The following is a 25,260-nucleotide window of genomic DNA, read 5'->3' on the forward strand; positions in this document are numbered from 1 at the left end:
TCGGATGCCTGGCTTAGCGCCGGAAGAATTTCCTGAGGCCTAACCCTCGGATGCCTGGCTTAGCGCCGGAAGAGTTTCCTGAGGCCTAACCCTCGGATGCCTGGCCTAGCGCCGGAAGAGTTTCCTGAGGCCTAACCCTCGGATGCCTGGCTCAGCGCCGGAAGAGTTTCCTGAGGCCTAACCCTCGGATGCCTGGCTTAGCGCCGGAAGAGTTTCCTGAGGCCTAACCCTCGGATGCCTGGCTTAGCGCCGGAAGAATTTCCTGAGGCCTAACCCTCGGATGCCTGGCTTAGCGCCGGAAGAATTTCCTGAGGCCTAACCCTCGGATGCCTGGCTTAGCGCCGGAAGAGTTTCCTGAGGTTTAACCCTCGGATGCCTGGCCTAGTGCCGGAAGAACTTCGGGAATCAAAAGTCAGCAAGAAGCAACCAAGAGCTAAAAAAAAAAAGAGGACGAGGGCGAGATGAAGAAATATTCAACGTGCATTAATTTTCAGGGCCGAGGCCCATACAATTGGGCAAAACGCCGACATACAAAAATAAAAAAGACAATGGAAGGTACAAGAGGTCAGCTTGGAGGAACTCCCGAGTCGGGAACGCCGGGCTCGTCAGCGGGAGGTAGGGAAGCAGCAGGAGAACCAGCAGGCGATGGCGCCGGAGAGGAGTCCAGGAGGGAGATCTCGCTCAGGTCAACTTCGGGATACTTAGCCGACACCCTTGCCAGGCCCTCCTCGAAGCCCAAGGTGAAGGCTTCGGCCCCCGCGTCCGACGCGTCATGGACAAACTCGTCAGACTGGCGATAGGTCCGCACTGCCTCCGACATATCATGGGCGAACTCGGCGGACTGGCGATAAGCCTCTACCGCCTGACGCCCGATTTCCGCCCTCTTCTCGGCCAGCTCCGCCTCAGCTCGCTCCATAATCTGAGCCTTGGCCTCCAAGACCTTCGCCACAATCCGGCCTTCGGCCTCAGAGGAGACCCTCAGCAGATCAGCCTGAGCCTCTTTATGCTTCGCCTCGGTAGCAACCCGAGCGGCCTCGGCTTCCTTCAGGCGCGAACGGAGCTCTTGGACGTCCGTGCATGACTTCTCCAGGGCCGACTCCAGTTCGCCTAGTTTGGCTTCAAAAGAGCGGATTCGGTCGCAGGCGTTGTCGGCAGACCGCTGGGCCTTCTCCCACCGCTCTCGATAGTCCGCGATCTTCCGGGACTGCTTTTCAGCCCGTTCCTCCGCCTTCTTGACCCTGCTTTCGAGGCCCGAGGCGGCTTTGAGTTGCTCCCGAGCCTCTGACAGTTGCTCCTCCAGGGCGGCGAAGCCGAGTGCCCGCTCTTCGGCCTCCCGGAGCCTCGCCTCGAGGTCCCCGGTCGTCCTGCCTGCCGCAGCCCGGCCTCCCTCTTCCATTGCTTTCAGCCGGTCCTCGGCCTTCGCCAAAAGCCCCGCCTGTTCCTTGTAGCACTCCTCCAGACGGATCATGTACTGGGCGAGCTAAGAAATAGGAAAAATAAGGGAGTCAGGCGGAGAACAACAGAGCCAATAAATGGTGAAAGACGGCCAGAAGAACACTCACCGACATGAGACAGACGCAGCTGGCGGCCCCGACGTCAGAGACATCCAACTCCCGGACCCGCCGACGGTCCTTCTCCAGCAACACTGTTTCGATGAGATTTCGGGCGCCATCGGTAGTGAAGGCAGACCCCGATTTCTCCCCGGAGCCGGATGGTGGTTCTGCAGCCTTACCCTTATCCATCGCCTGGGGAAGAGTCCGGCTGATCACGCTCGGGGCGGGGGTCGCCCCAGGAATTGATAGGGTCCCGCTCGGCCGGGGCCTCGGCGCGTCCCTCCTCGAGTCATCAGGAGCCGACCGAGTCGAAGGCCGGGTTGGGGACCGATCACGTCCGACCCGTCCGTCTTGAGCAGGCTCAGGTGGCACCTCCGGAGTAGCGGCAACCTTACCACCGGAGGGCTGATACAGCGTCAGCTGCCGGTCGGTGCCCACGACATCTCCCTGATCGGTGGGCCCGGACTCGTCGGTCGGCATCGGAGGTATCTCCTTACGGGACTTCTTCGCCGGTGGGGCCCCGCTCGGAAGAGCTCGTTTCCTCCTCCGGACTGCTTCCAGCAGGGACGCCCTACCAACAGCCTTCGACTTCACCGACCGCATGACGTCGTCGACCTCTGCAAGAAGGACGGGATGGTCAGGGACTGAGAAACCGAAAGGAAGAAGGAACGAAAGAGAAGAAAAGAGCTAAAGAAACGATGGCGGACTCACGGTCGGTGGGGACCGAGCTCAAACCGACGTTCACCAAGGTATCCTCAGAAATAAGGCGGCCCACCGGGGGAAGCTGGCCCTCGGCGACCAACCCCTTCAAGGCGGCGACGCCCTCGGATTCCTCCCTCGACAACTTCGACAGGCCAATTGGGGACTTCACCGGCGTCCCCCAGATTGCCCTGATTTCCCAGGAGGGGTCTGCATCAACGAAAAAGAAGCGCTCCTTCCAGTGGTGAATGGAGGTAGGACCCTCCTTGACAAGGCCGCACCCTCGCCGCGCTGCGAAGCACCACCACCCTTTGTCCTGGGGGTGGCCGCTCAGGCCGTAGAGCTCCCAGAAAACGTTCAAGGTGGCGGGAATCGCATGCAAGCGACAGAGAACCTGGAAGACCGTCAGAGCACGCCACGAGTTCGGCACCAGTTGCGTCGGTGCCATTCCTAAACCCCGGAGCACCTGTAAGACTAGGTCTGAAGGGGGAAAGCGGAACCCGGCTTGGAGGATGCCCTCATTGATGGCGATCTTCCCTCGGGGAGGATGAGACATCCTCTCCTCAGGCCCTGGGAGCGTGACATTGCAGGCCTCGGGAAGGTGGTACCGAGCCACAAATCCGTCTAAGTCCTCGGCGACCAGTTTTGACTTGATGCTATCTGCTCCCATTTCGCCCATCCCTAATGGCCAATCTACGGTCAGGACGGGGTCAAGAAGGAGGGAAAGGCCGGAACGACTGGGGTGCACTAGTACAAAAAGAAAAAGTATGAAGAGCTCAAAGTAGAAGAGTGGGAAACTCACTTGAAGAGGAGGAAGAACGGCTCCGAGAGCGTCAAAGGAAAAGCAAGCGAACGTTTCGGCGGCAACAATGGTAGCGCAAAGGAGAAACTCGAAAATGTCCGTAAAGAAGAAGACGGATGGGGGAGGGCCCCCGATTAAATAGGCGAAAGGGCAAGTGACACCTCGATGACGCCAGAAGACGCCTGGCCGCCGAAGGGTCGCTCGCACCCCAAAGGCGAATCGACACCATTAAGGAAGGATGTCCGCCGAAATCCTCAGGTTGCCAGGTCAGCAGCAACCGCCATACGCCATAAAGAAGGCGGGAAGCTTGAAGCGCGCGCGCCTCTCCGAAGGATGGCGGCAATCTCGAAACATCACTCCCTTCACCTGTTCCCCTTCTGGTTCCAGGCTCGGAAGTGGGGGGCTACTGTTATGGGGGAATTGAGCCGCCATGCCCCACGTGATCGGCACGCGTATCCAGGAAAGCTACAGCTGCCCTATGATCCAGCACTCCGACCCCGAGTCGGACCTCCTCGGCTCCGCAGCCCGACCCCGGGTCGGCTGCCCTATGATCCAGCACTCCGACCCCGAGTCGGACCTCCTCGGCTCCGCAGCCCGACCCCGGGTCGGCTGCCCTATGATCCAGCACTCCGACCCCGAGTCGGACCTCCTCGGCTCCGCAGCCCGACCCCGGGTCGGCTGCCCTATGATCCAGCATTCCGACCCCGAATCGGAGATCTTTTGATAACGACAGGCTATTCTCCAGAGGCACGCCGCGGCCTCCTGCTCCACTACTCCCTGCAACGGCTGTACCCGATGCTGCCCACGATCTCCTGTATCGACCGTACAAAGCGGAGCTCCACTACGCCCTGCCATGACCGTACCCGGCGCTGCTCCACGACGCCCCGTAACGGCCATGTCAGTGGCCATTCTATCGTGCCCCACGACGACAAACCCCCCTGAGAGACCTCCCAGCCAGGCATATATGCGGCTGGGGGGGAGAAGGGGGGGGGGTAAGCAATACCTCCCAGAGCACTCTCTCCCACTTGTGATTATCATCTCTCCTCCTCCAATCTCCTCTGACTTGACCGTCGGAGGGCCATCACCACCCTGGTGGTGGTGCAAGGCTTGTTTGCAGGTTCCTTGGCGGAAGGTGGAGCGCAACCAGCACCAACCAAGACAACTCAGGCGGAACCCCGTTCACACCGTCGTGTCAATCGTTCTCGGTTTGGACCACCAGCAACAGCAACCATAGAATTTGAAGCACTCGTGGCAGCCTTCCATAAGTCACAGGGAGATCAGTTCAAGACCCTAATGGATTCAATCAATGCATTTATAGATGCAGCTTGTAGGGCTTATGAGCAACGTCGCCGATAAGGGACTTTTTGTAGACATTTAGGGATCTTCCTTTTGTATACCCTAGGCTATTTTGAAACACTTTTTGTAGTAGAAATCAATACTTGTAATGATTTCTTCTTTTAACTACGTACTGACTTCAAAGGTTTACAATGATACATGAATACAATTTCTTTTGAAACCTTGTGTATGTGCTACTGTGTATGTGATTCTGTGACTGTGTATGTGGTTCTTGTGATGTGCCATAAAAATCTCATAACATACCTTAAGTATTCAAATTCAACACAACTTATCCATGCATATGACACAGGGGGAGCACATCTTGTGATAACTATGTTAAACAAAAAGAGGAGTCTGAAATGAATTCCAAAACAAAGGGGGAGTGATATGAATGACTAAAATTCTTTAATAGAAATAACTTGGACAGGGGAAGCACAACTTGAATCTCCTTGAGTAGTTCATAGAAGGATAATTTGTCCCCTTCATTGTTGATGACAAAAAGGGGGAGTAGATATATAGAAAGGGGAGTAGAACCAAGAGTAGAACCAATATGGATATTGGATACACTGGAATGCAAAATACGAAATTCATACTCCAAAGTTGAATTAGAAAAGATAAAATTGAAAAATATTGGCTTTTAGATAATTGCCCTTCTGGAAAAGAAAGGGGGAGTCAAAAAGAACTTAGCTTTCAAATTTTAACTTAATTCAAATTCAGTTGATATGCTAAAATTGCTTAAGAGCTATAAAGATCAATCTTATGCATAATGATAGAACTGAAAATTGACTATTTTGAATTATGCACACTGTATCTAGCTCTAATCAAAACATTATGCTTGTACATCTGATCAAATACTGTGTATATGTTTAAAATTCGAATTTTGCATATACTCAGTGTTTTGTCATCATCAAAAAGGGGGAGATTGTTGACCCCCTAATGGATTTTTGATGAATACAAAATACTAGAGTATAATTCCATTTATCTTAACAATTTAATTGAGGATTTCATGTATTTTATTAAGAATATTGCTAAGAAAAGTCTAGGCAAGTTTCCATGATTTTTTAAGGACTTATTGAAGAATTTTTGAGATGAAAGAAAAAGTTCAGGGACAGCCGAGACGTCTCCAGGTTGTCTCAGAGACGTCTTTGGCACAAACAGGAAGAACTGGCACGTCTGGAGACGTCCCCGGCACCTGCCGAGTCATCCCCGCGATAGCGGAGTCGACTCTCTCAGTAGCGGAGTCGACTCTCTCAGTAGCGGCAGAAAGGCAGTTTTCAAGAGATATGCGCGAGACGTCCCCACCGTACGCGGAGTCGTCCCCGCACGTAAAAAGCAGACTTTCCGAGTCGTCCCCGAGGTAGTGGAGTCGGCTCTCTCAGGGTTTTCCAGAGGATGTCATTTTCGGTGATAAGGTAGCGGAGACGTCCCCTGAAAGAGCGGAGTCGACTCTCTCAGAGAATTCCAGAAGACATGTTTTTCAGAGTTATAACAGCGGAGTCGTCCCCATGCAAAAAGTGCAAACAAGCCGAGACGTCCCCGTAAAGTACAGAGACGACCCTCTCAGAAAAACAGAAAAACAAGGATTCAAACGATACAATTCCAGAGTCGTCCCCGTAAAGTGCCGAGTCGACCCCAAATAAAGTAAAAAGTAAATTTATACAGCCGAGACGTCTCGCGTTGAAGCGGAGACGTCTCCGGAGCGCCTGGGACGCGACTGACAACTTTTGCAGGTTTGGTTTGAATTTCAAATCTCTTTTACTTTATCTCTAACGGCTATATTTGCTTTTTGGGCTATAAAAGGGACCTCTTAAGTGCTTCTCAACAACTCTTCACCAACCCAAAGCTAGATCATTTAAGAGAGAAGCAAGAGAGAGAAGTTCAAGGGAGTGAGTGCATTCAAGTGAAGAAATCAAGTGCTTTCAAGCTTCCCAAGTGATTTCAAGCTCAACCACTCTCTTCCGCTCGGGATTCAAAGCTCATACTCAAGCCTACGCGATCCACATCGGAAGAATCATCATTTCCTATGCTTCCAACGGCAAAAGGATTCTTCCGGGTTCTATTGTTTATCATTGTCATATTTGCTTATTTAGAGCTTTTCAATCCTTTGTAAAACCTTTCATTGTGGTGCTTGTTCCAGTCAAGGGACTTGGAACAAGGGAAAGGCGTCCCAAGCCTAAGTGAAATTGGGGGTTATAGGGTTTGTTGTTAGCCCGGTGTAAAACAACGAGTTGGGTAGTGAACTCGCAAAACTACCGTACTGTAATCGTGGATTATAGTGGAAATTTCCAAAGGTGCTTTGGAGAGTGGATGTAGGAGCAGTGGAGGCTCCGAACCACTATAAAAGCTTGTGTTTGCGATTGTTTGTCTTCATAGCTTTATTTTAGCTTTAGCTCATACATTTGTGTGTTTTATTTTTTAATTAGACAAAAGTTTTAAAACACCCAATTCACCCCCCCTCTTGGGTGACCATCTCTGGGCAACACAACGCGATCCACATCGGAAGAGCCACCATTACCCACGCTTCCAACGGCAAAAGGGTTCTTCTGGATTTTGATATTTCTCATTGTTATATTTGCTTCATTAAGAGCTTTTGAATCTTTGTAAAACATTTCATTATTGTGCTTGTTCCAGTCAAGGAACTTGGAACAAGGGAAAGGCATCCCAAGCCTAGGTGAAATTGGGGGATTGTAGGGTTCGTTGTTAGCCCGGTGTAAAACAACGAGTTAGGTAGTGCACTCGCAAAACTACCGGACTGTAATCGCGGATTATAGTGAAATTCCCAAAGGTATTTGGGGAGTGGATGTAGGAGCAGTGGAAGCTCCGAACCACTATAAATCTTCGTGTTTGCGATTGACTGTGCTTATAGCTTTATCTTCACTTTAGCATATACACTTGTGTGTTTTGTTTTTTTTTTAATTAGACAAAAAGTTTAAAACACCCAATTCACCCCCCTCTTGGGTGACCATCTCTGGGCAACAAGTGGTATCGGAGCCGGTGCTCTGTGTATTTCTTGAAGACCTAACCGTCTTAGCCAAAGATCTAGATGGCAACACCCTTCAACAATGTTCCTGCTGAGGGGCAGGCAACCAATAGACCTCCACTCTTCAATGGGACAAATTTTTCCTATTGGAAGACTAGAATGAGGATTTTTATTCAAGCACAAGATTATGCCTTGTGGAGGGTTATAATCAAGGGACCACACGAACCATCTCACATGGTTAATGGCATTCAAGTTTCCAAACCTGAGGATGATTGGGATGAGAATGATAGTAGGATGGTTCAACTCAATGCTAGAGCCATGAACTCATTATTTTGTGCTCTAGATGTGAATGAGTTTAATAGAGTCTCCACATGTAGTTCCGCCAAGGAAATATGGGACAGGCTTGAAGTTACCCATGAGGGTACCAATCAAGTCAAAGAATCTAAAGTGAACATTCTGGTTCACAAGTATGAGTTATTTAAGATGGAACCCAACGAAACCATCTCATGCATGTTCACACGCTTCACTGATATAATAAATGGTCTAAAGAATTTGGGTAAATCTTAAACTAACCCAAAACTTCTGAGTAAAATTCTCAGGTCCTTGCCAAAAGCTTGAGAAGCGAAGGTCACGGCGATCGTAGAAGCTAAAGACCTCAACACATTGGGATTTGAACAACTATTGGGCTCATTGATGACGCATGAGCTCACAATGAAGCAACATGAAGAAGATGTGCCAAAGAAGAAGACAATCGCACTCAAGGCTACTTCAAGTGTTTGTGAAGAAGAAAGCAGTGAGAGTGAAGAAGAAAGCGAAGATGAGGACTTGGGCTTAATAGTAAGGAAGTTCAAGAAATTCATGAGAAGAAAGAAACCCTTTCCAAGAAAGAAGTTTGGAGGGAGAAATGATTGGGAAAAGGAAAAAGAAAAAGAAAGAGACCCAATCATATGTTATGATTGCAAGAGACCGGGACACATCCGTTCCGAATGCCCTCAACAGAAGAAGCACTATGAAAAGAAGAAGAAGAAGGCGTTGAAAGCAACCTGGGATTATAGCGACACATCCTCCTCCGAGGAAGAGAAGGAAGAGACCGCCAACTTGTGTTTCATGGCATTCGACAACGATGAGGTATGTCAAAGCTCGACTACAAATTTTACTTTAGAAGAATTATATGAAGCTTTTTAAGAGCTCATGAGTGATTGTAGTATGTTAGGAGCAAAGAATAAAGAATTAAAGGCCTCCAATCAAAAACTAAAGGATGACATTAAAAATCTATTGATTGAGAAGGAGAGCTTTGAAAATGTTAACACCATTGACCTAGAAAATAAAAATTCAAAACTTAGCATTGAAAATGAAACAGCAAAAACACTAATTAAGGAATTAAATCTAAAAGTTAAATCCCTACTCAATAGTAATACCTCACTTGCGCAAAATGTTGAATCCCTTAAAAATGATAAGGAAGAATTGGCTAAAGAAAATTTGGTTCTTAAAAATGAGGTACATAAGTACAAACCAATTGTGGAGAAATTTACACATAGCTCTGAAAAATTAAATCTTATTCTATCCAATCAAAGAACTGTTTTTAATAAAGCCGGATTAGGATATAAAACTAGCAAACAACAAAAATATCTAAAGAATTTTTTTGTGAAAGCAAAAGATATCAAGACTGAAAAACCTACATGCTTTCATTGTGGGAAGAGTGGACATAAAGCCTATTCTTGCATTCAAAGAAAGATTCAAACTAACAAGAATACATTTGTAAAAGGTAAAAACACAACTAAAGTTTGGGTGCCTAAGGAAACCAGCTACACTAACCAAGAAGGACCCAAGAAAACTTGGGTACCTAAGAGCTTCACATGATTATTTTGCAGGTATGCCTTGCAGCCGGGAGTAAAAAGAGAATGTGGTATCTTGATAGTGGTTGCTCAAGGCATATGACCGGTGACAAGAGCCTTTTCGTCACCTTGAAGTCAAAAGAAGGAGGAGTAGTCACATTTGGAGACAATGCTAAAGGTCAAATCATTGGTGTTGGTAAAATCTCCATATCACCCTCCTCATTTATTGACAATGTATTGTTAGTTAATGGACTAAAACATAATTTATTAAGTATAAGTCAATTTTGTGACAAGGGCTTTAAAGTGTCGTTTGAATCTTCACTATGCATAATTAGTAGTCCAGTTAACAATGAGATCATACTTACAGGACATAGGCATGGAAATGTTTACATGGTAGATCTTGATGATCTCACCATGAAGGATGGCCAATGTCTTGTAGCCATGGATGCCAAAGTCAATGAGACTAGTTGGTTATGGCATCGTAGGTTAGGGCATGCTAGCATGGATTTAATCTCTAAATTGATTACAAAAGATCTAGTCAAAGGACTACCAAAAATAGACTTTGAAAAGAACAAAATTTGTGCTGCATGTCAATTAGGGAAACAAACAAGAAGTTCTTTCAAGTCTAAGAACATAGTCTCAACATCAAAACCCCTAGAACTAATTCACATGGATTTGTTTGGACCCACTAGAACTGCTAGTCTAGAGGGTAAGAAATTTGGTCTTGTAATTGTTGATGATTTTTCACGTTTTACATGGGTTTCATTTCTTGCACATAAAGATGAGTCCTTTCTCACTTTTATCAAGTTTCATAATAGAATTTCGAATGAACTTAATCTTAAACTAAAAGCAATTAGGAGTGATCATGGTACCGAGTTTGAAAATTAGCATTTTGAAAATTTTTGTGAAGAAAACGGTATCAATCACAATTTCTTGGCCCCTAGGACACCCCAACAAAATGGGGTGGTAGAAAGGAAGAATCACGCACTAGCAGATATGGCTCGTACCATGTTGTGCGAATGGGATCTACCAAAATATTTTTGGGCTGAAGCAATAAATACTGCATGTCATATTTTAAACCGTGCATTAGTCAGATCTATTTTAAAGAAAACACCTTATGAGTTGCTGAAAAATAAGAAGCCAAATATATGTTATTTTCATGTTTTCGGTTGTCGTTGCTTTATTTTAAACAATGGAAAGGACAATCTAAGTAAATTTAGTGCTAAATCAGATGAGGGGATCTTCTTAGGTTATTCCTCATCCAGTAGAGCATATAGGGTCTTCAACAAAAGAACTCTCATTGTTGAAGAATCCATTCATGTTGTTTTTGATGAAGCTAATGGAGATTCTTCTAGAAAAGAAGAAGATAGTGATGCAGGTATACTTGAAGACAGAATGAAGGAGTTCTCCATACAAGACAAACAACTTGAGGATGAAGTCAAGAAAGATACAATTCAGCAAGATGTAGAAGATCAACCCCAAGCAAGAAATCAAGATCTTCCGAGGGAATGGAGGTATGCACATGGTCATCCAAGGGATATAATCCTTGGTGATCCTTCACAAGGGGTAAGGACAAGATCCTCTCTAAGAAATACTAGTAATTATCTTGCATTCGTTTCACAAATAGAGCCTAAATCACTAGAGGAAGCCGAAAAAGATGAAAATTGGATAAATGCTATGCAAGAGGAATTAAATCAATTTGAAAGAAATCAAGTTTGGACTCTAATGAAAAGACCCCCTAATGTTTCAATTACAGGCACCAAGTGGGTATATAGAAATAAACTAGATGAAGATGGAATAGTAATAAGAAACAAAGCTAGACTAGTTGCCAAAGGCTATAATCAGGAGGAAAGAATAGATTTTGATGAAACTTTTGCTCCTGTTGCTAGGTTAGAGGCTATTAGACTACTTTTGGCATATGCATGCTTCATGGATTTCAAACTCTATCAAATGGATGTAAAAAGTGCCTTTTTAAATGGTTATATAATGGAGGAAGTTTATGTAGGACAACCTCCAGGTTTTGAGAACCACTTACATCCAGATTATGTTTATAAATTGCATAAAGCATTGTATGGACTTAAGCAAGCCCCTAGGGCATGGTATGAAAGATTAAGTAATTTTCTAATTGAAAATAAGTTTAAGAGAGGAAATGTAGACAAAACCCTCTTCATTAAAAGAAAAGGGAATGACTTATTGCTTGTGCAAATTTGTGTGGATGATATAATTTTTGGTGCTACTAATGATAGTCTTTGTCAAGAGTTTGCCAAGCTTATGCAGGGAGAATTTGAAATGAGCATGATGGGTGAGCTCAACTTCTTCCTTGGGCTACAAATAAAACAATCAGAGGAAGGCATCTTCATCAGTCAGTCCAAATACATCAAGGAAATGTTGGAAAAGTTCAAGATGAAGGATGCAAAGGAAATCAGCACACCCATAGGCTCAAGTTGCAAGCTTGACAAAGATGAAAAAGGTAAAAGTATAGACTGCAAATTGTACAGAGGTATGATAGGTTCTTTACTTTACCTTACTGCTAGTAGACCAGACATATTATTCAGTGTTTGCATGTGTGCTAGATACCAAGTATGTCCTAAGGAATCACACTTGCAAGCTGTTAAAAGAATATTCAGATATCTAGTAGGGACATCTAATGTAGGCTTATGGTATTCTAAACAATCTGATATAAATTTAATTGCTTATTCCGATGCTGATTTTGCCGGGTGCAAACTCGACAAAAAAAGCACAAGTGACACATGTCAATTCTTGGGTGCTAATTTGGTTTCTTGGTTTAGCAAGAAACAGAATTCAGTTGCCTTATCCACAGCTGAGGCTGAGTACATTGCAGCTGGAAGCTGTTGTGCCCAAGTTCTTTGGATTAAGCAACAACTTGAAGACTTCGGTATCAAAATGGACAACATACCAATTAGATGTGATAATACAAGTGCAATTAATTTAACAAAAAATCCTGTCCAACACTCTAAATCAAAACACATTGAGATTAGGCATCACTTTATAAGGGATCATGTGCTGAAAAATGATGTGATGATTGAGTATGTATGTACTGAAAATCAATTGGCCGATATCTTTACAAAGCTCCTTAGTAAAGATAGGTTCAACTTTTTAAGGAATGCTTTGTGCTTGTATGATCCTAGTAAATAAATTGAACTTGTAATGCAATGCTTTGCTACTCAAACTAATAATCCACTTCAAGGTGACAAATAGCAAACCTAGTATCTAATAAGTGAAAACATGAATCTATCAAAGTTGGATAACGAATTGTTTGACTTTCCGGAGGATGGTTACCCTCCCTTGGACTCTTCAAGGAGATATTTTCAGAGCCTATTTCATAGGCATTCGAAATTTGGTCAAACATTCCTCATTTCAATATTGATAATTCAAAAAATCATTATCAAACTTTTATAGGATGTATTATTGAAGGGAAGGATCACCAGCAAACTCACTCTATATTCACCAAAAGAAATCACACTGATTATTGTGGCTGAATAAAATAAATTGGGAAAAGATAGAAATCATTCTGAAATTTTTCAGTGCCGGAGACGTCTCTGGCAAATCACAGAGACGTCCCCCCGGCGAGACGTCTCGCATTAGTCGCGGAGACGTCTCGGGGACCGAATGAAAGTTTTTTAAATTAGGTCGAAACAGCTCGAGCCGACTCTAGATATCCTCCTTCGTCCCCAACGAAAACACAAACCCTAGCCTCCATTTTCTCTCCACCACAAACCGAACCAAAATCTCTCCCATTTCCCTAGATTTTCAATCCATGGCACCTAAGAAAGCTAGGCGAACGGGTGGGAGGCGTCCTAGAGTAGCGAACGACGACGAAGAACGGAGGGAAGAGCCCTCCGCGCTGTCTCCTCCGGTTGCTCCGCCAACCGTGACCCTTTCCTGTGCAAATCGCACAGTAACCACGGGTAGGTTCATAGATTTCCAGTTTCTAGCGAGTGAGGGGTTCTCTATTGGAGAGAGACTCCATGCCCAAGGTTGGGAACATCTTTGTTCCCTAAATATTTCAACCTATCCCAGCCTAGTTAGAGAAATGTTTAGCAATATGGCCTTAGGGGACTCGTGGTACACTGGATATGTCCGAGGGACATTGATAGAAATCAATGAGGATATTCTATCTAGCTTATTACAAATCCCTAAATACGGTGAGGCTCCGACCTCACATCCCCAAAGGGAGATTGCCCTAAACCTACTTTTAGGAAGAGAGGACTGCGGCCCTCTTGACGTAGTTAACTCCCAAGACCTCAATGCCGAGATGAGATTGCTTTTGAGCATAGTTAACCGGATCTTGTTCCCAAAAATCGGTCGCTTCGACTTCGTTTCGGAGCGAGATTTAGCTATCATGCACCATATCTTGCTAGGGATTTCCCTAAACCTACCTAGGCTCATGTTGAACTACATCTCCATATGTCATAGGTATTCCAGATTTAGCATACCATATGGGATGATTTTTACCCTACTGTTCAAACATTTTAAAGTTCCAATTCCAGAAAATGAGCCGGCAAAACCTTTAAGAAACACTGACTACTACAATGAGAGCACATTACATAGGATGGAGTTTCACAAGAAAAACGGGTCTTGGGTTAAGGCCCCTAAAAGAAAATCCCAAACCATAGAGCCTGAGATCCCACATCAGGAGCCTGACCACCTCTCACCTCCACATAGTCCCATGGCTTTTCCTGATGTACCTTCCAGCTCGGCTGGACCATCCACCTCTGTGCCTCCTCCTCCTCTAGTCAGTGGATCTTTCTCCCTATCAGATGAACAGATGCACACTCTAGCATCTGTGATATGCCAGCAGATGAGGAAAGAGATGAGATCGATAGTCTCTGCTGAGTTGGCCCCCATCCGTACCTCACATGAAGCTCTCCTACAAGAATTGAAGGAAATCAAAGCTCAGATAGAAGCTACAACATCAGAATTGGTTCATGTGGGTACCAGCCAAACTTTAAGATCAATTGAGCTACAGGGTGAATTGAAGATCATATCAGATGGTCTTCAAGAGTTGACGAGTCCTAGAGGCAATATGGGCACCGTGGTTGCCCAACTTAGAGGAAAAATTGAAAGGGCAAGTCTTGAGTTTGAAGCACTAGTGGCAGCCTTCCATTAATCTCAGGGAGATCAGTTTAGAACTCTACTGGATTCAATAAATAGATTTATAGAGGCAGCGGCTAGGGCTATTGAGCAACGTCGCCGGTGAAGGACATTTTGTAAACATCTAGGGTTCATCTTTTTGTAAAACCCTAGGCTTATTTGAAACTTCTTTTGTATTAGGAATCAATACTTGCAATGATTTCCTTTTTAACCTTGTAATGACTTCAAATGATTGCAATGATATATGAATGTCATACAATTCCTTTTGAAACTTTGTATATGTTTCTAATTCTGTGGAATCAAACTTTGTGTATGTAATTCTGTGATGTGCCATAAAAATCTCATAACATACCTTAAGTGTTCAAATTTGACACAACTTATTAATGCATATGAAACAGGGGGAGCACAACTTGTGATAACTACTTTTAAAAGGTCTGAAATGAATTCCAAAACAAAGGGGGAGTGAAATGAATGCTGAATTCATTAATAAAAATAACTTGGACAGAGGGAGCATAACTTGAATATTCTTGAGTGATTCATGGTAATATGCTGAATTCTACTAGAAATTGTGTTTTAGGTACCTAAGGAAAATTTGTCCCCTTCATTGTTGATGACAAAAAGGGGGAGTAGAATCAATATATGGAGTATATGGAGTAGAACCAATATATAGAGTATATGGAGTAGAACCTAGAACAAATATATGGAATGCAAAATACAAAATTTACACTCATACTTAAAAGTTGAATTAGAAAAGATAAAATTGAAGAATATTGGCTTTAAGACAATTGCCCTTCTGGAAAAGAAAGGGGGAGTCAAAAAGTATTTAGCTTTCAATTGTCTTTAGCATCAATATTTTAGTAATTTACAATTTAACTTGATTCAAATTCAGTTGATATGCCAAAATTGCTCAAGAGCTACTAAGATCAATACTTATGCATAAGGATAGAACTGAAAGTTGACTATATTGAATTATGCACACTGTATCTAGCTCTAACCAAATCATAATACTTGTACATCTGAACAAATACTGTGTATATGTTTAAATTTTAAATTTTGCATATACTCAGTGTTTTGTCATCATCAAAAAGGGGGAGATTGTTGACCCCCTAATGGATTTTGATGAATACAAAACACTAGAGTATAATTCTCTGTGTATTAACATTTTATTTGAGGATTTTAGGTGTTTATCTAAAAATATTGGTAAGAAATGTCTAGGCATGTTCCCATATTTTTCAAGGATTTTTTGAAGAATTTTTAAGATGAAGAAAACAGATCAGGGACAGCCGAGACGTCTCCGGGTTGTCCCAGAGACATCTCTGGCACGAACAGGAAGAATTGGCACGTCTGGAGACGTCCCAGGCACCTGGCGAGGCGTCTCGCAGGGTCGGAGTCGACTCCTGACTCTGCAGAGTCGACTCTCTCAGAGACGGCAGAAAGGCCGATTTCAAGGGATGCGCGCGAGTCGTCTCCGAAGGACGCGGAGTCGTCCCCACGAGTAAAAAGCGAACTTCCCGAGTCGTCCCCAGAGAGCGCAGAGTCGACTCTCTCAGGGGATTCCAGAGGACGTGTTTTTCATTGATAAAACGGCGGAGTCGTCCCCGACGTCGCGGAGTCGTCCCCATGCATAAAGCACAAACATCCCGAGACGTCCCCGTAAAAGTGTCGAGCCGACTCTCTCAGAATAACAGAAAAACAAGCATTCAAGCAGTTCTTCTTCAGAGACATCCCCGTAAAGCGCCGAGTCGACTCCAAACAACACCAAAAGAAATTTTATACAGCCGAGACGTCTCGCGTTGAAGCGGAGACGTCTCCGGAGCGCTTGGAACGCGACTGACACACTTTTGCAGGTAAATTTGAATTTCAAACGGTCATATTTTTGTGTCTAACGGATCTATTGCTTTTTGGGCTATAAAAGGGAGCTTTTAAGTGCCTTCCAACAACTTCTCACCAACCAAACACAAGATCATTCAAGAGAGAAGAAAGAGAAAGAGGTTCAAGGGAGTTAGTGCTTTCAAGAGAAGAAATCAAGTGCTTTCAAGCTTTCCCATCTGATTTCGTGCTCAACTACTCACTCCCACTCGGCATTCAAAGCTCACATTCAAGCCAACGCGATCCACATCGGAAGAGCCACCATTACCCACGGTTCCAACGGCAAAAGGGTTCTTCCGGGTTTTGATATTTGTCATTGTTATATTTGCTTCATTAAGAGCTTTTGAATCTTTGTAAAACATTTCATTATTGTGCTTGTTCCAGTCAAGGGACTTGGAACAAGGGAAAGGCATCCCAAGCCTAGGTGAAATTGGGGGATTGTAGGGTTCGTTGTTAGCCCGGTGTAAAACAACGAGTTGGGTAGTGCACTCGCAAAACTACCGGACTGTAATCGCGGATTATAGTGAAATTCCCAAAGGTATTTGGGGAGTGGATGTAGGAGCAGTGGAAGCTCCGAACCACTATAAATCTTCGTGTTTGCGATTGACTGTGCTTATAGCATTATCTTCACTTTAGCATATACACTTGTGTGTTTTGTTTTTTTTTTTTTAATTAGACAAAAAGTTTAAAACACCCAATTCACCCCCCTCTTGGGTGACCATCTCTGGGCAACACAATCTTCCAAGGTTATCATACCTCTATTGGGGCTCCTTACAGAGTAATCTCCAGAGCTTATTCAATGGATATTCGGAGATCGACTGACGCATAAGAATTGTGTTTAGAACACAGATAATTAGTGTTATTGCTGCCCGATAATGATAAATTCACTGGATTAATATTATATTTGGGGTTGACACAATTATCATAAATTAGAGATAAAATGCACATTGAGTACAAATTTGACTTCAAAAGGATCCCTTCCCAGATCCGACCCGGTTGAAGATCGGGTCAGGTCCGAGTCAGGTTCGGGTCCGAATCAGGTCCAATTTCTTTGTGCTTTTGGGAAAGAATTTTGGGCAAATCTAATTTGGCCATATCATAACTATAAGGTGCTCGGTGACCCATGACTTGAAAGACTTGCACTTGACCTCCAGTCAGAACAGATGACCCGTGACGAACTCAGTCCGTCCGTCTACAAGCCAAATTTCATATCACACTATTTTTTTATCAATATGACTACTTGGACGGAACTTGGCATCTCCTAGCTCTCATCTCAGGAGGGCAAAGAAAGTCCCAGACCTTCTTCCAAAATCTAATTCCATTGCAGAAACTGGCACATGACCCATTCAACGTTTGATCGGTTATTTCAATTTTAAAAATAAACCACGCAATAGCACGTATCCTATAGGATAGTGATTACGGGTGTCGGTCCACAGGGATTGAAGAATAAGTTATTTTTCTTTTAAAAATAACTCAAGAAGAAGAATTTGTTAACTTGATTTAACTAAATTAAACTATGAGTGCAAATTAGAATTTATCAGAATATATGGATCTAGGGTTTGGAGTCCACCACATAGCATTGCGTCAGGGTTTGTATTCTTTATTTTTTTATCTTTTGGAGAGGCATGCAATATTGGCTACAAGCCTTTTAAAATAAAAGCATAAAGAGTTTTAAGAAAATCCATCTTTGGTATAGCAAGAAGTGTCTACCTAATTATGCTAACCTAGGATACAGTACACCTCATCTTCCTAGGCATGGATCATCTTAGACTACTTTAGCAAATATGAATAATAAATAGCATGCTCAAAGTTTAAACATCATAAAATGATTTTTCATTGATAATAAGAATTTAAACAAGCTCCAAAATAATAAAGAAAATGAGAACTACAATGCCCTGTAACATTGCTAGGGCTTCATCCAGCCCTAGACTAGACGTTTAGCCGAGCATGGCTTCCGGACGACCTCCCATCTTCAAATGAAATTGATCACCTCCCATTTTTTTCCAAAATATCCAAAACTATTCTCTTTCCCCCTCCTTTCTCTCTTTTTTTATTTCTTTTTCTCTTCTTCCCTCTCGGTTTTCTTCTTCTTTTCACCGAAATAGGGGGTCTCCCCTGTTTTCTCAACCGAGCTCTCTCCCTCTGTTTCTCCCCCCCCCTTTTTATAGATCAATCGTTGAAGCATCGAGAGGGGGAGGATGCGTGATTGTTGGGGATCCGATTGCTTGGGGGCTGGGATTTGGAAACGGAAGGAGGGCATCAATCCGTGGGATCACCAGCTGCATTTGAAACGGGCGGAAGAAATAGGAGCTTGATCGATAGGAGGAAATCACGGAAGAGCTGCTGGGTGCTTGGATCACAGTGCTTGCAGATGCGGAGGCTTGAAGCATGGGATGCATCACCGGCGGAAGAAATGGTGCTGGAGGACCGCTGCAGACGGACGCTGGGAACTTGGACTGGTGCTAAAACTCGGAAGCGGGATCACTGGGATCACGGGAACGTTGAAAGGAGCTGGAGATCCGAAAGAGTGGAGAACGTGGATCCGTGGTTGCAGAGGCGGGAAGGAAGATGGCTGCGTTGCCTTGATCACGGATGGCTTGGATCAAGCTTGTAGTCCGGGTGTGGGAGTTTCCGGAAGAGGGTGCTGCAATTAGGCGCGATGGAAGGAGCTGGATTACTGATCGTGTCACGGACGGAAGAAGAGGCGGAGGATCTGCACCGCGCGGGACTCGTGGCTGGAACGGAAGGGAGGACGCGAATCTCGGCCGTGATGCACTGCGGGGAAGAAGATGAACAGTGGCTTATGTTTTGTTTATATTTTTTTTTGTAACACTGTTCATATGAACAGTGTTTTCACGGGACTGTTTATATGAACAGTGAATCCCCCAAAATTATTTTTATTTATTTTATTATATTCATTATTTTTTTTTGTTTTAAATTTATAAATTTTATATGAAGGCAGGTAAGGAATTGGTTGGGAATTGATTTTGGGTTTGAGGTGGATCATGATCGTTGATTTGCTTGAACATACTCTCGAGCCCAATGTCGTTTAAATTTAATTCTTGCTAAACTGCTTCAGACCGGACTTTGACCATTGACTTTTAAAATATGTCCACCATTGAAGTGTTGGATTTCTACTGCACCATAAGGAGAAACCTTTTTCACTACGAATGGTCCATCCCACCTGGAGCGAAGTTTACCCGGGAAGAGTCGCAACTTGGAATTGAACAGCCAAACCTTTTGACCAGGTTCGAAGGACTTACGGTTAATATTTTTATCATGAAAAGCCTTAGTCCTTGCTTTATAAATTTTAGCATTTTTATAAGCCTCATTGCGCAATTCTTCAAGTTCACTTAGTTGGAGTTTTCGGTGAGGACCGGCTACTGCCATGTCTAAGTTAAACTTTTTGATAGCCCAAAAAGCTCTATGTTCAAGTTCTACCGGTAAGTGACAAGCTTTTCTAAAAACTAATCGGTAGGGAGACATGCCAATAGGAGTTTTAGGCAGTACGATAGGCCCAGAGTGCATCATTTATCTTTTGAGACCAATCTTTTCTATCGGGACGTACCGTTTTTTTCTAAGATGTGTTTTAACTCCCTATTGGACACCTCGACTTGTCCACTCGTTTGGAGATGGTATCGGGTAGCAACTTTGTGGGTGATGTTATATTTGCGAGCCAAAGCCTCAAAAGACCGGTTGCAAAAATGAGATCCCCCATCACTGATGATGGCTCGGGGTGTGCCAAAACGATAAAAGATGTTTTCATGTAAAAATTTAATCACAACCTTGTAGTCATTAGTTTTAGTGGCGACAGCTTCTACCCATTTTGAAACATAATCAACTCCTACAAGAATATATTCGAAACCAAAGGATGATGGGAAAGGGCCCATAAAGTCAATACCCCATACATCAAAGATTTCTACAATTAAAATAGGATTGAGAGGCATCATATCTCTACGGGAGATGGTACCCATCCGTTGGCACCGTTCACAAGTTTGGAAAAAGTTATGGGCATCTTTGAAAAGTGTGGGCCAATAAAATCCACTCTGTAAAACTTTTGCTGCAGTTTTTCTACCCCCAAAATGTCCCCCACAAGCTTGTGAATGGTAGAATGAAAGAATACTTTGAAATTTGCATTCGGGGACACATCGACGGAGACTTGATTGGGACAATACTTGAATAGATCGAGATCATCCCAATAATAGAACTTTACTTGTGAAAAGAATCGGTTCTTGTCTTGAGTTGACCAATCATCAGGAATTCGTCCTATGACAAGGTAATTTACTATGTTTGCAAACCATGGCGTTTTCATTTCTTGTACCCCAAATAATTGTTCATCTGAAAAAGCATCATGTAAGGGTGAGGTATTCTTAGAGGGCTCAAGAAGAATCCTAGATAAGTGGTCTGCTACGACATTTGCAGTTCCTTTCTTGTCACGAATTTCTAGGTCAAATTCTTGTAGTAAAAGAATCCATCGAATCAGACGGGGTTTGGTGTCCTTCTTTGCAAGAAGGTGTCGAAGGGCAGCATGATCAGTGAATACGGTAACCTTGGATCCTAATAGGTAAGATCGAAACTTGTCTAGCGCGAATACAACAACTAGCAATTCTTTCTCAGTGGTGGTGTAGTTCAATTGTGCATCTGAGAGTGCTTTACTAGCGTAGTAGATGACATGAGGTACCTTATCTAGCCGTTGCCCTAAAACTACCCCAATGGCATAGTCAGATGCGTCACACATCAGTTCAAATGGAAGGGTCCAATTAGGAGGCCGTATGATAGGTGCAGTGGTCAATTTCGAGCGAAGATTTTCAAATGCCTCTTTGCATGCTTCATTAAAGACAAAGGGAGTGTCCTTGGCAAGAATATTGCACAAGGGTTTGGAAATTTTACTGAAATCCTGAATGAAGCGATGGTAGAAACCAGCATGGCCAAGGAATGATCGGATTTGTTTCACAGTTTTAGATGGAGGGAGATTGGAAATAAGATCGACTTTAGCTTTATCTACTTCAATGCCCCTCTTGGACACGACGTGTCCTAAAACTATGCCTTCTTGAACTATGAAATGGCTCTTTTCCCAACTTAATACTAGGTTGGTCTTCTTACATTTTTTCAAAACTAAGGTCAAATTGTCCAGACAATCGTCAAAAGATAGGCCAAAAACTGAGAAATCATCAATGAACACTTCTAGAAAGTTTTCCACCATATCTGAAAAAATGGCCATCATGCATCGTTGAAAAATTGCGGGTGCATTGCATAGTCCAAAAGGCATCCTCCTATATGCAAATGTCCCAAATGGGCAAGTAAAGATGGTTTTCTCTTGATCGTCTGGGTAAACAAGTACTTGATTATATCCAGAATAACCATCTAAGAAGCAGTAGAAACCTTGACCAGCCAACCGTTCCAAAATTTGATCTATGAAAGGTAGAGGGAAATGGTCCTTCCTAGTCATTGAATTAAGTTTTCTGTAGTCAATGCACATGCGCCAACCCGTGGTTGTACGTATTTGTATCAATTCCCCTTCCGTATTTTCAACCACAGTGGTACCTGATTTCTTGGGTACCACTTGTGTCGGACTCACCCACTTACTATCAGAAATTGGATAAATGATTCCGGCATCTAATAACTTCACCACTTCTTTCTTGACTACCTTCTTCATGTTAGGATTCAATCTTCTTTGTATTTCTCAGGTGGGCTTTGCATCATCTTCGAGATGAATTCGATGCATGCAAACAGAGGGGTCAACCTCTTTCAAATCGGCTACAGACCATCCTATGGCATGTTTATTCTCTTCTAGTACCCTTAAAAGTTTACCCTCCTGTTCAGTAGATAAGTTGGCTGCGATGATTACAGGGAGGGTATCTTCTGGTCCTAGAAAGGCATACTTAAGAGTTGTCGAAAGTGGCTTCAACTCAAGTTTAGGTGGAGAATCAATGGAAGGACAAAGTGGTGCGTTAGCAATGGGGGGAAGAGGTTCAGGTCGGATCTTCCAAGGAAGGGAACTCATGGGAGATTGATTGTCGAGTAAGATATTGACTTCTTCTATGGCCTTGTCCATATCAAAGTTGTCAATGTCAAAATGGGCCAAGCATGCCTCTAGGGGGTCATCTGCTAAGATATAGGGAAGGGCTTCCTCTACAAGATCATCCATTTCGTTAATTAGGCAACACTCATCTTCCCTCACATGTTGGTCAGCGGCATGAAACACATTTAACTTAATTTTCATGTTTCCAAATGATATATCCATTGCCCCAGTTCTACAGTTGATACATGCATTGGCTGTCGCTAAAAAGGGACGATCAAGAATCATAGAAATTTGTTTTTTTAAGTTGGGCACATGTTCCATGTCAAGGACGATAAAATCTACTGAAAAATAAAATTTGTCTACCTTGACAAGAACATCTTCAATCATCCCCCTTAGCATCTTCACCGATCTATCAGCCAATTGTAAAGATACCGAGGTAGGTTTCAATTCACCCAACCCAAATTTTTCATAGACTGAATAGGGTAGAAGATTCACACTTGCCCCTAGATCTAAAAGTGCTCGATCAATGGAGTTATCTCCTATGACACAGAAAATAGTGGGAGCGTCAGGATCTTTGAATTTTAGAGGGGTGTTGTGTTGGAGAATGGAACTTACCTGCTCAGTTAGGAGGACCTTTTTAGGCACATGTGTCCTAGATTTCTGCTTTTGGGTGCAAAGGTCTTTGAGAAATTTGGCATAGGAGGAAACTTGTTTGATGGCATCAAGGAGTGGGAGGTTGATTTTAACTTGTTTGAAGACCTCCATCATCTCTTCTAATGAAGTTCCCTTCTTGCCAAAGGGAGAGGGTGCATTAAGTACTTCAGGGAATGGAGCCTTTGGAATGTGGGTTGTGGCAGATGGTGGACTAGCTGAAGAAGATTTTGGGTTTTCATGTGATACATTCATCTCCTCTTCTTCACCTTCCTTATTGTTACCCTCCCCAACCTTATTATCTATTATACGTCCACTCCTTAGGATAGTCAAAGCATTGGCTTGCTCATGATTTAGTCGAGTTTCTTGAGCCACGTATTGTCCCCTAGCATTACTCATTGGTTGACTTGGAAGCTTACCTTCCTCTCGCTTGTTTAATGCATTGGCTAGTTGACCCATTTGGGATTCTAGCTTAGCAATTGATTGCGTGTGAGAATGCAATAGTTGTGTGTTTGCCTCCAAACCTTGAAGGGCAGTCATCACTTTCTCCTCAAAGGCTGTATTTCTTTGGGTTGGAGGAGGAGGGTGTTGAAATTGAGTTGAGGGACGGTAGAGATGAAAATTTTGCGGGTTTTGAAAATTTTGGAAGTAGGGTTGGGCATTATTCAAAGCTTGCTGCCTCCAAGAAAAATTTAGATGATTCCGCCATCCCGGGTTATATGTATTGGAAAATGGGTCATTACCCGGTCTAGGCTATGTCTGAGCAGCATTGATGTGTTCTTGCACGAGTTCGGGGAATTGGGGCGCTGAGGGGCACTCATGAATAGGGTGCGATGGGCTAGAACAGATAGCACACACTTATGCTTGGGACGAGCTAACGATATGTCCTCCTATCATCAATTGATCAATCATATGGGACAATGCATCTACCTTGCTAGACAGGTCCATGGAATGACTTATTTCATAAATGGTCCCTTTTCTTTGAGAACTCGGAGGTACTTGACGAGAACAGGAAGCATGGTGGAGGGAGTTTTCATTAAGATTTTCAAATAATTGCCATGCTTCATGCTCATTTTGAAGCATGAAAGCCCCCCGCATGCAGCATCGATCATCTGACGGTTTCGTTCAGTCAATCCGTTATAGAAACATTGCACTAGCTGCCACTTAGGTATTTGATGATGAGGGCATTTACGGATTAGGTCCCAAAATCTCTCCCAAGTTTTATGAAATTCTTCTCTCTTAGTTTGGGAGAAGCTTGTAAAGGCACGTCTAAACTGGTTCGTTCTTCCTATGAAAAAGTATTTTTTAAGGAATTCTTATTGCATTTGATCCCAAGAACGAATCGAGTTAGCTTCTAAAGAATTCAGCCATTGTTTGGCTCTATCTTTAAGGGAGAAAGGGAATAATCTAAGTTTCAGAGCATCATCAGTGAAGTTCTGAATCTTAACAGTGGTGTAAATCTTAAGAAATTCATCTAGGTGTTTATATGGTTCTTCGTTGGTGAGCCCATAAAAAGATGGGAGCATTTGGATCATACTAGACTTTATTTCGTATTGTACAGCTGCTACTTCAGGTAATCGAATGCAAGATGGGAAAGTGTAAATGGTGGGAGTAAAGTACTCCCTCAAGAGTTTGGGTTGGTCTTCAGCCATCTCAGGAGGTGGGGATGATTCTATTGTTCTGATCTCAGCTCGAATATTTCTAAGGGTCCGTTCTATTTCAGGGTCAAAAGGTAATAGGTCACGTACTCTAGAACGACTCCCTTGCATACACTAGTACTTGATCAATCAAGCATGCAATAAAAGAAAAACACATAAATCCTTGTATTTGTCCTAAAATCACTAGACAGCTCCTAACTGGTTTGAATAGGGCACCTAAGCCTCCAATCCAGTCTAATGAACCGAGTTGACCAGGTAAGCTCCCAGGTAAGTGGAGGGGTCACGATGCGTTCGCAAAGGTCCCACTTAAAACCCACTTGCTTCGAACAGATGAACTGTCTCCCTTATAGGGACAAAGCTTGCCTAAACATCAACTAAGCCACAGAGCGAAATTGGTGCAACTTTCGGTGATCTTCATCCTATTGAGCTCGAATGTTCCTAGGGGCCAATGTCTAATTGATTTTAATTAAAGTGACACTATGTGAGATTGAGTTCATCTAAGTTAGGCAAGAGTCCGATGATGAAATCCGGCTCTTATCTTGTTGGAGTGATTGCCCTTACTATATGCGGATTAATTTGTGTATGTGTATCAAGCATGCATTCACACTTTTGCTGAAATTAAAATCAAACAATCACCACAAAATTTCAATCTAATAATAAATTTAAACAAGAAAGGTTTAGAGGTTACCAAAGGAAATTTTTCCAGCAATTTAAAATATTTTTAAGCAAACCTCTACAGCA

At 43.5% G+C, this 25,260-nt stretch overlaps 1 protein-coding gene across 1 annotated transcript; it reads right to left on the reverse strand.

Annotated features, from left to right (window-relative positions):
• Positions 1 to 462: 462 nt before the first annotated feature.
• LOC149751189 (uncharacterized) lies at positions 463 to 4,034 on the reverse strand. Its single transcript, XM_089927641.1, has 2 exons — positions 1,563 to 4,034; positions 463 to 1,480 (listed from the first exon to the last, which is right to left on the reverse strand). The coding sequence occupies exons 1-2, from the start codon at positions 2,154 to 2,156 to the stop codon at positions 566 to 568; spliced, it is 1,509 nt and encodes a 502-aa protein (XP_089783767.1). The 5' UTR covers positions 2,157 to 4,034; the 3' UTR covers positions 463 to 565.
• Between the last annotated feature and the right edge of the window lie 21,226 nt (positions 4,035 to 25,260).

Source organism: Phoenix dactylifera, chromosome 15, assembly GCF_051530095.1.
Source record: "Phoenix dactylifera cultivar Ajwa chromosome 15, Ajwa_hap1_PhDact_Kaust_v1.1, whole genome shotgun sequence".
Classification (NCBI taxonomy): Eukaryota; Viridiplantae; Streptophyta; class Magnoliopsida; order Arecales; family Arecaceae; genus Phoenix; species Phoenix dactylifera.

Bases quoted from the DNA above. Each gene is read 5' to 3' on its own strand.
- LOC149751189 (XM_089927641.1), bottom strand. From the start codon at position 2,156: ATGCGGTCGGTGAAGTCGAAGGCTGTTGGTAGGGCGTCCCTGCTGGAA. The intron at 1,481-1,562 runs GTGAGTGTTCTT...CCTATTTCTTAG, and splicing joins GCTGCGTCTGTCTCATGTCG to CTCGCCCAGTACATGATCCG.